The 17034-nt window shown below is 45.5% G+C and overlaps 1 protein-coding gene across 1 annotated transcript in view; it reads right to left on the bottom strand.

Annotated features, from left to right (window-relative positions):
* Positions 1-17034, bottom strand: part of LOC140170280 (glycerol kinase-like) — a 74617-nt gene that overhangs the window by 2984 nt on the left and 54599 nt on the right. The window contains exon 15 of the mRNA XM_072193648.1: positions 1359-1442. Within this exon, the coding sequence (XP_072049749.1) occupies positions 1359-1442 (84 nt within the window). The remainder of the gene's footprint in view (positions 1-1358; positions 1443-17034) is intronic.

The following is a 17034-nucleotide window of genomic DNA, read 5'->3' as shown; positions in this document are numbered from 1 at the left end:
AGGCCAAAAGGCGGCAAATTTGAAATCAAGATATGGAGTAAAAAACAATAAAATACAGAAGAAAAACAGACACCACAAAACCTCATAACTTTAGAACCAAGTATGTTAGACCTTAAGTGTTTTCAGTATATGATAGCCTTGAGTTTGCGGGTAATAATTATAGTAATAACTCAATTTTCAAAAATGCCTAATCTGGCCTCCACGCTTCAGATTGCATCACATATGATAACCAAGGACACCTAGAAACCGAAAATCATCCACTGTTCCTTTTCCCTATAGCAGCAAATTGCAAACAATATCATCACCCAACTAGGGAAGGCATCACCCTAGTTACATGCTCCTAACAAATCACAGAAGTGTAAAGTTTGATTTACAGCGACGTCACATGCGACTGTCTCTATTTATGACTTTTATAATAGACAAGATCAAGTCATGAGCATACTATACATAAGCTTACATGCTACTCTGCTTCTCTTTGAATATCAACAAAGGAACAGATTTTGTTTTAAAGACCTCATATTTTGGACTTTTTGTTCTTCTGTTACAATCAAACAGGACTGTATTTTAACCTCCTAGATACTATATAGCCATGCAGTTACAATTCTAAAATGTTACTGGCCCTTAGGCTTCACATTTGGAATGCTTGGCATAACTATAGATGATAATCCACACCCTGTGTTTAAGGGCTACAGTTTAGGGTTAGGACTTGTGGTTAGGTTTAGAATTAGAATCTGGCAGGGCAGCATTCTTACCCGTCAAACAGCTAGGTACTTTTGAAATTTTACCAATCTATTAAAAGTTTGTTCAGCTTATAACTGGCGAAAAATGAGACTCATAACATCGTGTATTGATATATAATGGTGTGCACGCATAATGCGTAATGCGTGACTGGCACTCACTCTGCTGAATTTACACTGAACTCTGCTGAATTTACTGCTGAATTTACACAAGCTAAAGTGGTGACTTTATCAATGTGTGCAGTAACAAGAATCAAATAAGTTTCACCAATTATAAGCCAAACAAACTTTAGCAAAAGCACTGGTGAGTGGGTAAGGTGATTATTTTGGCATGTTAGATTGGTGCATTGAATCACCTAATCGTTTGTCTCAAACTTCTTCAGAAATTTAAATGTTATTATGCGGTTTTTGTTTTGTTTGTTTTTTAAATAATGTTGACCATAGAGACAATGCGTGGGTCAGTGTGCTGCATTACTGAGTACCAACAAGTCAATACACACACCGGGTCAGTCTAACTGTTACTTGTTCATTGGAATGTGTAAAATCTAGTTTAAAAGCTATGAGCACCATGTCCCCTTGACCTTAACATGCAAGCATGCACATGTACTATAGTCTATTCACCTTGTGTTGGATCAGCTCCATGACCCTCCCAATGCATTGATTTCTGAACTGCTAGCTTCCACTTGTCATACCGAACATTTACTTCTGCATGGAGAAAAGAGAAAAACAGTAATTATGGTGGTTAATTGCTTTAGACTTAGAATCCGTTATTTGTATGATCCAAAAAAAAAAAATTTAAATTAACAATGCAAAATAAATGCGACAAGATTGCTACAGCCTTTGACACCTGCTATGCAATTAAAATTTTGTTATGTAATATTTTGACACTAGAATATGCCCTGCTTTTGACACAATATTAATACCAAAAGACATGTTGAGCTGAAAGTGAAATCCTTAATCCTTCTACATTTAGGATTTTGCAAAGAGGAAGAAAAAAGGATATCCTCAAAACTGTCACAAACTGACTCACTCCAGGCATCACCCCAAAATAATTTCATTTCTCTCTCTCTCTCTCTAGGTGCCATATCCTAAGACGTTGGCGATCATGTCATGCCACAATTCTCTGTTATAAGCCATCTCCAGAAGCTCTGTCGCTTTATGTTCAGCTCCCCTTTCTTTTAGCCAGTCTTTCAGATTTGATAACCACATCACTCTCTTCCTGCCTCTGCTCCTTGTTCCTTCTACTCTTCCTGTCAATACTAGGTTCTTGAAACCATCCTTTCTGAGGATATGACCAAGGAATTTGAGCTGCTTAACTCTGATTTCACGTAACAGCTTCCTGTTCACATTTGCTCTACTTAGGAATTTCATTTCTATTGAATGCAATTTTTCATAATTTTACTCACTCCAGGCATCACCCCAAAATAATTTCATTTCTATTAAATGCAATTTTTCATAATTTTTTAATTCATCTCAACCCATCAGCACGTATATACAATTCATTTATCAACCACAGCTTTTTTTTCTTTTAACATCACCACAGAGGTGACCCTTGCCCTACATCTCATGTGTCCCTTTCATTTTCCTTTCAGAATACCAATTATGTCTGAACATACCTTCTTCCTTGATGGCAGGAGAGTATTCATCAGTAGTAATGGCAGTAAGATCTTCTGGTTTCAGACTCCAGACACCCACAACCTACTCCCCTGCCCCTGACTAATGCGCTACATCAAAGCAGCTTGACATACCTTCTTCCTTGATAGCAGGAGTGTATTCATCAGTAGTAATGGCAGTAAGATCTTCTGGTTTCAGACTCCACACACCCACAACCTACTCCCATGCCCCTGACTAATGCGCTACATCAAAGCAGCTTGACATACCTTCTTCCTTGATGGTAGGAGTGTATTCATCAGTAGTAATGGCAGTAAGATCTTCTGATTTTAGACTCCACACACCCACAACCTACTCCACTGCCCCTGACTAATGCGCTACATCAAAGCAGCTTGACATACCTTCTTCCTTGATAGCAGGAGTGTATTCATCAGTAGTAATGGCAGTAAGATCTTCTGGTTTCAGACTCCACACACCCACAACCTACTCCCATGCCCCTGACTAATGCGCTACATCAAAGCAGCTTGACATACCTTCTTCCTTGATGGCAGGAGTGTATTCATCAGTAGTAATGGCAGTAAGATCTTCTGGTTTCAGACTCCACACACCCACAACCTACTCCCCTGCCCCTGACTAATGCGCTACATCAAAGCATCTTGACATACCTTCTTCCTTGATGGTAGGAGTGTATTCATCAGTAGTAATGGCAGTAAGATCTTCAGGTTTCAGACTCCAGACACCCACAACCTACTCCCCTGCCCCTGACTAATGCGCTACATGAAAGGAGCTTGACATACCTTCTTCCTTGATGGCAGGAGTGTATTCATCAGTAGTAATGGCAGTAAGATCTTCTGGTTTCAGACTCCACACACCCACAACCTACTCCCCTGCCCCTGACTAATGCGCTACATCAAAGCAGCTTGACATACCTTCTTCCTTGATAGCAGGAGTGTATTCATCAGTAGTAATGGCAGTAAGATCTTCTGGTTTCAGACTCCACACACCGACAACCTACTCCCATACCCCTGACTAATGCGCTACATCAAAGCAGCTTGACATACCTTCTTCCTTGATGGCAGGAGTGTATTCATCAGTAGTAATGGCAGTAAGATCTTCTGGTTTCAGACTCCACACACCCACAACCTACGCTCCGGCCCCTGACTAATGCGCTACATCAAAGCAGCTTGACATACCTTCTTCCTTGATAGCAGGAGTGTATTCATCAGTAGTAATGGCAGTAAGATCTTCTGGTTTCAGACTCCACACACCCACAACCTACTCCCCTGCCCCTGACTAATGCGCTACATCAAAGCAGCTTGACATACCTTCGTCCTTGATAGCAGGAGTGTATTCATCAGTAGTAATGGCAGTAAGATCTTCTGGTTTCAGACTCCACACACCCACAACCTACTCCCCTGTCCCTGACTAATGCGCTACATCAAAGCAGCTTGACATACCTTCTTCCTTGATAGCAGGAGTGTATTCATCAGTAGTAATGGCAGTAAGATCTTCTGGTTTCAGACTCCACACACCCACAACCTACTCCCATGCCCCTGACTAATGCGCTACATCAAAGCAGCTTGACATACCTTCTTCCTTGATAGCAGGAGTGTATTCATCAGTAGTAATGACAGTAAGATCATCTGGTTTCAGACTCCACACACCCACAACCTACTCCCCTGCCCCTGACTAATGTGCTACATCAAAGCAGCTTGACATACCTTCTTCCTTGATGACAGGAGTGTATTCATCAGTAGTAATGGCAGTAAGATCTTCTGGTTTCAGACTCCACACACCCACAACCTACTCCCCTGCCCCTGACTAATGTGCTACATCAAAGCAGCTTGACATACCTTCTTCCTTGATGACAGGAGTGTATTCATCAGTAGTAATGGCAGTAAGATCTTCTGGTTTCAGACTCCACACACCCACAACCTACTCCCCTGCCCCTGACTAATGCGCTACATCAAAGCAGCTTGACATACCTTCTTGCTTGATAGCAGGAGTGTATTCATCAGTAGTAATGGCAGTAAGATCTTCTGGTTTCAGACTCCACATGCCCACAACCTACTCCCCTGCCCCTGACTAATGCGCTACATCAAAGCAGCTTGACATACCTTCTTCCTTGATGACAGGAGTGTATTCATCAGTAGTAATGGCAGTAAGATCTTCTGGTTTCAGACTCCACACACCCACAACCTACTCCCCTGCCCCTCACTAATGCGCTACATCAAAGCAGCTTGACATACCTTCTTCCTTGATGGTAGGAGTGTATTCATCAGTAGTAATGGCAGTAAGATCTTCTGGTTTCAGACTCCACATGCCCACAACCTACTCCCCTGCCCCTGACTAATGCGCTACATCAAAGCAGCTTGACATACCTTCTTCCTTGATAGCAGGAGTGTATTCATCAGTAGTAATGGCAGTAAGATCTTCTGGTTTCAGACTCCACACACCCACAACCTACTCCCCTGCCCCTGACTAATGCGCTACATCAAAGCAGCTTGACATACCTTCTTCCTTGATAGCAGGAGTGTATTCATCAGTAGTAATGGCAGTAAGATCTTCTGGTTTCAGACTCCACACACCGACAACCTACTCCCATACCCCTGACTAATGCGCTACATCAAAGCAGCTTGACATACCTTCTTCCTTGATGGCAGGAGTGTATTCATCAGTAGTAATGGCAGTAAGATCTTCTGGTTTCAGACTCCACACACCCACAACCTACTCCCCTGCCCCTGACTAATCCGCTACATCAAAGCAGCTTGACATACCTTCTTCCTTGATGGTAGGAGTGTATTCATCAGTAGTAATGGCAGTAAGATCTTCTGATGTCAGACTCCACACACCCACAACCTACTCCCACGCCCCTGACTAATGCGCTACATCAAAGCAGCTTGACATACCTTCTTCCTTGATAGCAGGAGTGTATTCATCAGTAGTAATGGCAGTAAGATCTTCTGATGTCAGACTCCACACACCCACAACCTACTCCCCTGCCCTGACTAATGCGCTACATCAAAGCAGCTTGACATACCTTCTTCCTTGATGGCAGGAGTGTATTCATCAGTAGTAATGGCAGTAAGATCTTCTGGTTTCAGACTCCACACACCGGCAACCTACTCCCCTGCCCCTGACTAATGCGCTACATCAAAGCAGCTTGACATACCTTCTTCCTTGATGGCAGGAGTGTATTCATCAGTAGTAATGGCAGTAAGATCTTCTGATGTCAGACTCCACACACCCACAACCTACTCCCCTGCCCCTGACTAATGCGCTACATCAAAGCAGCTTGACATACCTTCTTCCTTGATGGCAGGAGTGTATTCATCAGTAGTAATGGCAGTAAGATCTTCTGGTTTCAGACTCCACACACCCACAACCTACTCCCCTGCCCCTGACTAATGCGCTACATCAAAGCAGCTTGACATACCTTCTTCCTTGATGGCAGGAGTGTATTCATCAGTAGTAATGGCAGTAAGATCTTCTGATTTCAGACTCCACACACCGACAACCTACTCCCATGCCCCTGACTAATGCGCTACATCAAAGCAGCTTGACATACCTTCTTCCTTGATGGCAGGAGTGTATTCATCAGTAGTAATGGCAGTAAGATCTTCAGGTTTCAGACTCCACACACCCACAACCTACTCCCCTGCCCCTGACTAATGTGCTACATCAAAGCAGGTTGACATACCTTCTTCCTTGATGGCAGGAGTGTATTCATCAGTAGTAATGGCAGTATGATCTTCTGGTTTCAGACTCCAGACACCCACAACCTACTCCCACGCCCCTGACTAATGCGCTACATCAAAGCAGCTTGACATACCTTCTTCCTTGATGGTAGGAGTGTATTCATCAGTAGGAATGGCAGTAAGATCTTCAGGTTTCAGACTCCACACACCCACAACCTACTCCCCTGCCCCTGACTAATGCGCTACATCAAAGCAGCTTGACATACCTTCTTCCTTGATGGTAGGAGTGTATTCATCAGTAGTAATGGCAGTAAGATCTTCTGGTTTCAGACTCCACACACCCACAACCTACTCCCCTGCCCCTGACTAATGCGCTACATCAAAGCAGCTTGACATACCTTCTTCCTTGATAGCAGGAGTGTATTCATCAGTAGTAATGGCAGTAAGATCTTCTGGTTTCAGACTCCACACACCCACAACCTACTCCACTGCCCCTGACTAATGCGCTACATCAAAGCAGCTTGACATACCTTCTTCCTTGATGGCAGGAGTGTATTCATCAGTAGTAATGGCAGTAAGATCTTCTGGTTTCAGACTCCACACACCCACAACCTACTCCCCTGCCCCTGACTAATGCGCTACATCAAAGCAGCTTGACATACCTTCTTCCTTGATGGCAGGAGTGTATTCATCAGTAGTAATGGCAGTAAGATCTTCTGATTTCAGACTCCACACACCGACAACCTACTCCCATGCCCCTGACTAATGCGCTACATCAAAGCAGCTTGACATACCTTCTTCCTTGATGGCAGGAGTGTATTCATCAGTAGTAATGGCAGTAAGATCTTCAGGTTTCAGACTCCACACACCCACAACCTACTCCCCTGCCCCTGACTAATGTGCTACATCAAAGCAGGTTGACATACCTTCTTCCTTGATGGCAGGAGTGTATTCATCAGTAGTAATGGCAGTATGATCTTCTGGTTTCAGACTCCAGACACCCACAACCTACTCCCCTGCCCCTGACTAATGCGCTACATCAAAGCAGCTTGACATACCTTCTTCCTTGATGGTAGGAGTGTATTCATCAGTAGGAATGGCAGTAAGATCTTCAGGTTTCAGACTCCACACACCCACAACCTACTCCCCTGCCCCTGACTAATGCGCTACATCAAAGCAGCTTGACATACCTTCTTCCTTGATGGTAGGAGTGTATTCATCAGTAGTAATGGCAGTAAGATCTTCTGGTTTCAGACTCCACACACCCACAACCTACTCCCCTGCCCCTGACTAATGCGCTACATCAAAGCAGCTTGACATACCTTCTTCCTTGATAGCAGGAGTGTATTCATCAGTAGTAATGGCAGTAAGATCTTCTGGTTTCAGACTCCACACACCCACAACCTACTCCACTGCCCTGCCCCTGACTAATGCGCTACATCAAAGCAGCTTGACATACCTTCTTCCTTGATGGCAGGAGTGTATTCATCAGTAGTAATGGCAGTATGATCTTCTGATTTCAGACTCCACACACCGACAACCTACTCCCATGCCCCTGACTAATGCGCTACATCAAAGCAGCTTGACATACCTTCTTCCTTGATGGCAGGAGTGTATTCATCAGTAGTAATGGCAGTAAGATCTTCAGGTTTCAGACTCCACACACCCACAACCTACTCCCCTGCCCCTGACTAATGTGCTACATCAAAGCAGGTTGACATACCTTCTTCCTTGATGGCAGGAGTGTATTCATCAGTAGTAATGGCAGTATGATCTTCTGGTTTCAGACTCCAGACACCCACAACCTACTCCCCTGCCCCTGACTAATGCGCTACATCAAAGCAGCTTGACATACCTTCTTCCTTGATGGCAGGAGTGTATTCATCAGTAGGAATGGCAGTAAGATCTTCAGGTTTCAGACTCCACACACCCACAACCTACTCCCCTGCCCCTGACTAATGCGCTACATCAAAGCAGCTTGACATACCTTCTTCCTTGATGGTAGGAGTGTATTCATCAGTAGTAATGGCAGTAAGATCTTCTGGTTTCAGACTCCACACACCCACAACCTACTCCCCTGCCCCTGACTAATGCGCTACATCAAAGCAGCTTGACATACCTTCTTCCTTGATAGCAGGAGTGTATTCATCAGTAGTAATGGCAGTAAGATCTTCTGGTTTCAGACTCCACACACCCACAACCTACTCCACTGCCCCTGACTAATGCGCTACATCAAAGCAGCTTGACATACCTTCTTCCTTGATGGCAGGAGTGTATTCATCAGTAGTAATGGCAGTATGATCTTCTGGTTTCAGACTCCAGACACCCACAACCTACTCCCACGCCCCTGACTAATGCGCTACATCAAAGCAGCCTGACATACCTTCGTCCTTGATAGCAGGAGTGTATTCATCAGTAGTAATGGCAGTAAGATCTTCTGGTTTCAGACTCCACACACCCACAACCTACTCCCCTGCCCCTGACTATAATGCGCTACATCAAAGGAGCTTGACATACCTTCTTCCTTGATAGCAGGAGTGTATTCATCAGTAGTAATGGCAGTAAGATCTTCTGGTTTCAGACTCCACACACCGACAACCTACTCCCATACCCCTGACTAATGCGCTACATCAAAGCAGCTTGACATACCTTCTTCCTTGATGGCAGGAGTGTATTCATCAGTAGTAATGGCAGTAAGATCTTCTGGTTTCAGACTCCACACACCCACAACCTACTCCCCTGTCCCTGACTAATGCGCTACATCAAAGCAGCTTGACATACCTTCTTCCTTGATAGCAGGAGTGTATTCATCAGTAGTAATGGCAGTAAGATCTTCTGGTTTCAGACTCCACACACCCACAACCTACTCCCCTGCCCCTGACTAATGCGCTACATCAAAGCAGCTTGACATACCTTCGTCCTTGATAGCAGGAGTGTATTCATCAGTAGTAATGGCAGTAAGATCTTCTGGTTTCAGACTCCACACACCCACAACCTACTCCCCTGTCCCTGACTAATGCGCTACATCAAAGCAGCTTGACATACCTTCTTCCTTGATAGCAGGAGTGTATTCATCAGTAGTAATGGCAGTAAGATCTTCTGGTTTCAGAATCCACACACCCACAACCTACTCCCATGCCCCTGACTAATGCGCTACATCAAAGCAGCTTGACATACCTTCTTCCTTGATAGCAGGAGTGTATTCATCAGTAGTAATGACAGTAAGATCATCTGGTTTCAGACTCCACACACCCACAACCTACTCCCCTGCCCCTGACTAATGTGCTACATCAAAGCAGCTTGACATACCTTCTTCCTTGATGACAGGAGTGTATTCATCAGTAGTAATGGCAGTAAGATCTTCTGGTTTCAGACTCCACACACCCACAACCTACTCCCCTGCCCCTGACTAATGTGCTACATCAAAGCAGCTTGACATACCTTCTTCCTTGATGACAGGAGTGTATTCATCAGTAGTAATGGCAGTAAGATCTTCTGGTTTCAGACTCCACACACCCACAACCTACTCCCCTGCCCCTCACTAATGCGCTACATCAAAGCAGCTTGACATACCTTCTTCCTTGATGGTAGGAGTGTATTCATCAGTAGTAATGGCAGTAAGATCTTCTGGTTTCAGACTCCACATGCCCACAACCTACTCCCCTGCCCCTGACTAATGCGCTACATCAAAGCAGCTTGACATACCTTCTTCCTTGATAGCAGGAGTGTATTCATCAGTAGTAATGGCAGTAAGATCTTCTGGTTTCAGACTCCACACACCCACAACCTACTCCCCTGCCCCTGACTAATGCGCTACATCAAAGCAGCTTGACATACCTTCTTCCTTGATAGCAGGAGTGTATTCATCAGTAGTAATGGCAGTAAGATCTTCTGGTTTCAGACTCCACACACCGACAACCTACTCCCCTGCCCCTGACTAATGCGCTACATCAAAGCAGCTTGACATACCTTCTTCCTTGATGGCAGGAGTGTATTCATCAGTAGTAATGGCAGTAAGATCTTCTGGTTTCAGACTCCACACACCCACAACCTACTCCCCTGCCCCTCACTAATGCGCTACATCAAAGCAGCTTGACATACCTTCTTCCTTGATGGCAGGAGTGTATTCATCAGTAGTAATGGCAGTAAGATCTTCTGATGTCAGACTCCACACACCCACAACCTACTCCCCTGCCCCTGACTAATGCGCTACATCAAAGCAGCTTGACATACCTTCTTCCTTGATGGCAGGAGTGTATTCATCAGTAGTAATGGCAGTAAGATCTTCTGGTTTCAGACTCCACACACCCACAACCTACTCCCCTGCCCCTGACTAATGCGCTACATCAAAGCAGCTTGACATACCTTCTTCCTTGATGGTAGGAGTGTATTCATCAGTAGTAATGGCAGTAAGATCTTCTGGTTTCAGACTCCACACACCCACAACCTACTCCCCTGCCCCTGACTAATGCGCTACATCAAAGCAGCTTGACATACCTTCTTCCTTGATAGCAGGAGTGTATTCATCAGTAGTAATGGCAGTAAGATCTTCTGGTTTCAGACTCCACACACCCACAACCTACTCCACTGCCCCTGACTAATGCGCTACATCAAAGCAGCTTGACATACCTTCTTCCTTGATGGCAGGAGTGTATTCATCAGTAGTAATGGCAGTATGATCTTCTGGTTTCAGACTCCAGACACCCACAACCTACTCCCACGCCCCTGACTAATGCGCTACATCAAAGCAGCCTGACATACCTTCGTCCTTGATAGCAGGAGTGTATTCATCAGTAGTAATGGCAGTAAGATCTTCTGGTTTCAGACTCCACACACCCACAACCTACTCCCCTGCCCCTGACTATAATGCGCTACATCAAAGGAGCTTGACATACCTTCTTCCTTGATAGCAGGAGTGTATTCATCAGTAGTAATGGCAGTAAGATCTTCTGGTTTCAGACTCCACACACCCACAACCTACTCCCATGCCCCTGACTAATGCGCTACATCAAAGCAGCTTGACATACCTTCTTCCTTGATAGCAGGAGTGTATTCATCAGTAGTAATGGCAGTAAGATCTTCTGGTTTCAGACTCCACACACCCACAACCTACTCCCCTGCCCCTGACTAATGCGCTACATCAAAGCAGCTTGACATACCTTCTTCCTTGATAGCAGAGTGTATTCATCAGTAGTAATGGCAGTAAGATCTTCTGGTTTCAGACTCCACACACCCACAACCTACTCCCATGCCCCTGACTAATGCGCTACATCAAAGCAGCTTGACATACCTTCTTCCTTGATAGCAGGAGTGTATTCATCAGTAGTAATGACAGTAAGATCATCTGGTTTCAGACTCCACACACCCACAACCTACTCCACTGCCCCTGACTAATGCGCTACATCAAAGCAGCTTGACATACCTTCTTCCTTGATGGCAGGAGTGTATTCATCAGTAGTAATGGCAGTAAGATCTTCTGGTTTCAGACTCCACACACCCACAACCTACTCCCATGCCCCTGACTAATGCGCTACATCAAAGCAGCTTGACATACCTTCTTCCTTGATAGCAGGAGTGTATTCATCAGTAGTAATGACAGTAAGATCATCTGGTTTCAGACTCCACACACCCACAACCTACTCCACTGCCCCTGACTAATGCGCTACATCAAAGCAGGTTGACATACCTTCTTCCTTGATGGCAGGAGTGTATTCATCAGTAGTAATGGCAGTATGATCTTCTGGTTTCAGACTCCAGACACCCACAACCTACTCCCACGCCCCTGACTAATGCGCTACATCAAAGCAGCTTGACATACCTTCTTCCTTGATAGCAGGAGTGTATTCATCAGTAGATGGCAGTAATATCTTCAGGTTTCAGACTCCACACACCCACAACCTACTCCCCTGCCCCTGACTAATGCGCTACATCAAAGCAGCTTCACATACCGTCTTCCTTGATGGCAGGAGTGTATTCATCAGTAGATGGCAGTAATATCTTCAGGTTTCAGACTCCACACACCCACAACCTACTCCCCTGCCCCTGACTAATGCGCTACATCAAAGCAGCTTCACATACCTTCTTCCTTGATGGCAGGAGTGTATTCATCAGTAGTAATGGCAGTAAGATCTTCTGGTTTCAGACTCCACACACCCACAACCTACTCCCCTGCCCCTGACTAATGCGCTACATCAAAGCAGCTTGACATACCTTCTTCCTTGATGGCAGGAGTGTATTCATCAGTAGTAATGGCAGTAAGATCTTCTGGTTTCAGACTCCACACACCCACAACCTACTCCCCTGCCCCTGACTAATGTGCTACATCAAAGCAGCTTGACATACCTTCTTGCTTGATAGCAGGAGTGTATTCATCAGTAGAAATGGCAGTAAGATCTTCTGGTTTCAGACTCCACACACCCACAACCTACTCCCATGCCCCTGACTAATGTGCTACATCAAAGCAGCTTGACATACCTTCTTCCTTGATGGTAGGAGTGTATTCATCAGTAGTAATGGCAGTAAGATCTTCTGGTTTCAGACTCCACACACCCACAACCTACTCCCATGCCCCTGACTAATGCGCTACATCAAAGCAGCTTGACATACCTTCTTCCTTGATGGCAGGAGTGTATTCATCAGTAGTAATGGCAGTAAGATCTTCTGGTTTCAGACTCCACACACCCACAACCTACTCCACTGACCTGCCCTGACTAATGCGCTACATCAAAGCAGCTTGACATACCTTCTTCCTTGATGGCAGGAGTGTATTCATCAGTAGTAATGGCAGTAAGATCTTCTGATGTCAGACTCCACACACCCACAACCTACTCCCCTGCCCCTGACTAATGCGCTACATCAAAGCAGCTTGACATACCTTCTTCCTTGATGGCAGGAGTGTATTCATCAGTAGTAATGGCAGTAAGATCTTCTGGTTTCAGACTCCACACACCCACAACCTACTCCCCTGCCCCTGACTAATGCGCTACATCAAAGCAGCTTGACATACCTTCTTCCTTGATGGCAGGAGTGTATTCATCAGTAGTAATGGCAGTAAGATCTTCTGATTTCAGACTCCACACACCGACAACCTACTCCCATGCCCCTGACTAATGCGCTACATCAAAGCAGCTTGACATACCTTCTTCCTTGATGGCAGGAGTGTATTCATCAGTAGTAATGGCAGTAAGATCTTCAGGTTTCAGACTCCACACACCCACAACCTACTCCCCTGCCCCTGACTAATGTGCTACATCAAAGCAGGTTGACATACCTTCTTCCTTGATGGCAGGAGTGTATTCATCAGTAGTAATGGCAGTATGATCTTCTGGTTTCAGACTCCAGACACCCACAACCTACTCCCACGCCCCTGACTAATGCGCTACATCAAAGCAGCTTCACATACCTTCTTCCTTGATGCCAGGAGTGTATTCATCAGTAGGAATGGCAGTAAGATCTTCAGGTTTCAGACTCCACACACCCACAACCTACTCCCCTGCCCCTGACTAATGCGCTACATCAAAGCAGCTTGACATACCTTCTTCCTTGATGGTAGGAGTGTATTCATCAGTAGGAATGGCAGTAAGATCTTCAGGTTTCAGACTCCACACACCCACAACCTACTCCCCTGCCCCTGACTAATGCGCTACATCAAAGCAGCTTGACATACCTTCTTCCTTGATGGTAGGAGTGTATTCATCAGTAGTAATGGCAGTAAGATCTTCTGGTTTCAGACTCCACACACCCACAACCTACTCCCCTGCCCCTGACTAATGCGCTACATCAAAGCAGCTTGACATACCTTCTTCCTTGATAGCAGGAGTGTATTCATCAGTAGTAATGGCAGTAAGATCTTCTGGTTTCAGACTCCACACACCCACAACCTACTCCACTGCCCCTGACTAATGCGCTACATCAAAGCAGCTTGACATACCTTCTTCCTTGATGGCAGGAGTGTATTCATCAGTAGTAATGGCAGTATGATCTTCTGGTTTCAGACTCCAGACACCCACAACCTACTCCCACGCCCCTGACTAATGCGCTACATCAAAGCAGCCTGACATACCTTCGTCCTTGATAGCAGGAGTGTATTCATCAGTAGTAATGGCAGTAAGATCTTCTGGTTTCAGACTCACACACCCACAACCTACTCCCCTGCCCCTGACTATAATGCGCTACATCAAAGGAGCTTGACATACCTTCTTCCTTGATAGCAGGAGTGTATTCATCAGTAGTAATGGCAGTAAGATCTTCTGGTTTCAGACTCCACACACCCACAACCTACTCCCATGCCCCTGACTAATGCGCTACATCAAAGCAGCTTGACATACCTTCTTCCTTGATAGCAGGAGTGTATTCATCAGTAGTAATGGCAGTAAGATCTTCTGGTTTCAGACTCCACACACCCACAACCTACTCCCCTGCCCCTGACTAATGCGCTACATCAAAGCAGCTTGACATACCTTCTTCCTTGATAGCAGGAGTGTATTCATCAGTAGTAATGGCAGTAAGATCTTCTGGTTTCAGACTCCACACACCCACAACCTACTCCCATGCCCCTGACTAATGCGCTACATCAAAGCAGCTTGACATACCTTCTTCCTTGATAGCAGGAGTGTATTCATCAGTAGTAATGACAGTAAGATCATCTGGTTTCAGACTCCACACACCCACAACCTACTCCACTGCCCCTGACTAATGCGCTACATCAAAGCAGCTTGACATACCTTCTTCCTTGATGGCAGGAGTGTATTCATCAGTAGTAATGGCAGTAAGATCTTCTGGTTTCAGACTCCACACACCCACAACCTACTCCCATGCCCCTGACTAATGCGCTACATCAAAGCAGCTTGACATACCTTCTTCCTTGATAGCAGGAGTGTATTCATCAGTAGTAATGACAGTAAGATCATCTGGTTTCAGACTCCACACACCCACAACCTACTCCACTGCCCCTGACTAATGCGCTACATCAAAGCAGGTTGACATACCTTCTTCCTTGATGGCAGGAGTGTATTCATCAGTAGTAATGGCAGTATGATCTTCTGGTTTCAGACTCCAGACACCCACAACCTACTCCCACGCCCCTGACTAATGCGCTACATCAAAGCAGCTTGACATACCTTCTTCCTTGATAGCAGGAGTGTATTCATCAGTAGATGGCAGTAATATCTTCAGGTTTCAGACTCCACACACCCACAACCTACTCCCTGCCCCTGACTAATGCGCTACATCAAAGCAGCTTCACATACCGTCTTCCTTGATGGCAGGAGTGTATTCATCAGTAGATGGCAGTAATATCTTCAGGTTTCAGACTCCACACACCCACAACCTACTCCCCTGCCCCTGACTAATGCGCTACATCAAAGCAGCTTCACATACCTTCTTCCTTGATGGCAGGAGTGTATTCATCAGTAGTAATGGCAGTAAGATCTTCTGGTTTCAGACTCACACACCCACAACCTACTCCCCTGCCCCTGACTAATGCGCTACATCAAAGCAGCTTGACATACCTTCTTCCTTGATGGCAGGAGTGTATTCATCAGTAGTAATGGCAGTAAGATCTTCTGGTTTACTGCCATTACTACTGCCCCTGACTAATGTGCTACATCAAAGCAGCTTGACATACCTTCTTGCTTGATAGCAGGAGTGTATTCATCAGTAGAAATGGCAGTAAGATCTTCTGGTTTCAGACTCCACACACCCACAACCTACTCCCATGCCCCTGACTAATGTGCTACATCAAAGCAGCTTGACATACCTTCTTCCTTGATGGTAGGAGTGTATTCATCAGTAGTAATGGCAGTAAGATCTTCTGGTTTCAGACTCCACACACCCACAACCTACTCCCATGCCCCTGACTAATGCGCTACATCAAAGCAGCTTGACATACCTTCTTCCTTGATGGCAGGAGTGTATTCATCAGTAGTAATGGCAGTAAGATCTTCTGGTTTCAGACTCCACACACCCACAACCTACTCCACTGCCCTGCCCCTGACTAATGCGCTACATCAAAGCAGCTTGACATACCTTCTTCCTTGATGGCAGGAGTGTATTCATCAGTAGTAATGGCAGTAAGATCTTCTGGTTTCAGACTCCACACACCCACAACCTACTCCCCTGCCCCTGACTAATGCGCTACATCAAAGCAGCTGACATACCTTCTTCCTTGATGGCAGGAATGTATTCATCAGTAGTAATGGCAGTAAGATCTTCTGGTTTCAGACTCCACACACCCACAACCTACTCCCCTGCCCCTGACTAATGCGCTACATCAAAGCAGCTTGACATACCTTCTTCCTTGATGGCAGGAGTGTATTCATCAGTAGTAATGGCAGTAAGATCTTCTGGTTTCATACTCCACACATCCACAACCTACTCCCCTGCCCCTGACTAATGCGCTACATCAAAGCAGCTTGACATACCTTCTTCCTTGATGGCAGGAGTGTATTCATCAGTAGTAATGGCAGTAAGATCTTCTGGTTTCAGACTCCAGACACCCACAACCTACTCCCCCTGCCCCTGACTAATGCGCTACATCAAAGCAGCTTGACATACCTTCTTCCTTGATGGCAGGAGTGTATTCATCAGTAGTAATGGCAGTAAGATCTTCTGGTTTCAGACTCCACACACCCACAACCTACTCCCCTGCCCCTGACTAATGCGCTACATCAAAGCAGCTTGACATACCTTCTTCCTTGATAGCAGGAGTGTATTCATCAGTAGTAATGGCAGTAAGATCTTCTGGTTTCAGACTCCACACACCCACAACCTACTCCCCTGCCCCTGACTAATGCGCTACATCAAAGCAGCTTGACATACCTTCTTCCTTGATGGCAGGAGTGTATTCATCAGTAGTAATGGCAGTAAGATCTTCTGATTTTAGACTCCACACACCCACAACCTACTCCACTGCCCCTGACTAATGCGCTACATCAAAGCAGCTTGACATACCTTCTTCCTTGATGGCAGGAGTGTATTCATCAGTAGTA

The sequence above is a fragment of the Amphiura filiformis genome, chromosome 14, assembly GCF_039555335.1.
Source record: "Amphiura filiformis chromosome 14, Afil_fr2py, whole genome shotgun sequence".
NCBI classification, from domain to species: domain Eukaryota; kingdom Metazoa; phylum Echinodermata; class Ophiuroidea; order Amphilepidida; family Amphiuridae; genus Amphiura; species Amphiura filiformis.
The sequence above is the reverse complement of the archived record's forward strand: the minus strand, read 5'-3'. Positions and strand labels throughout refer to the sequence as shown.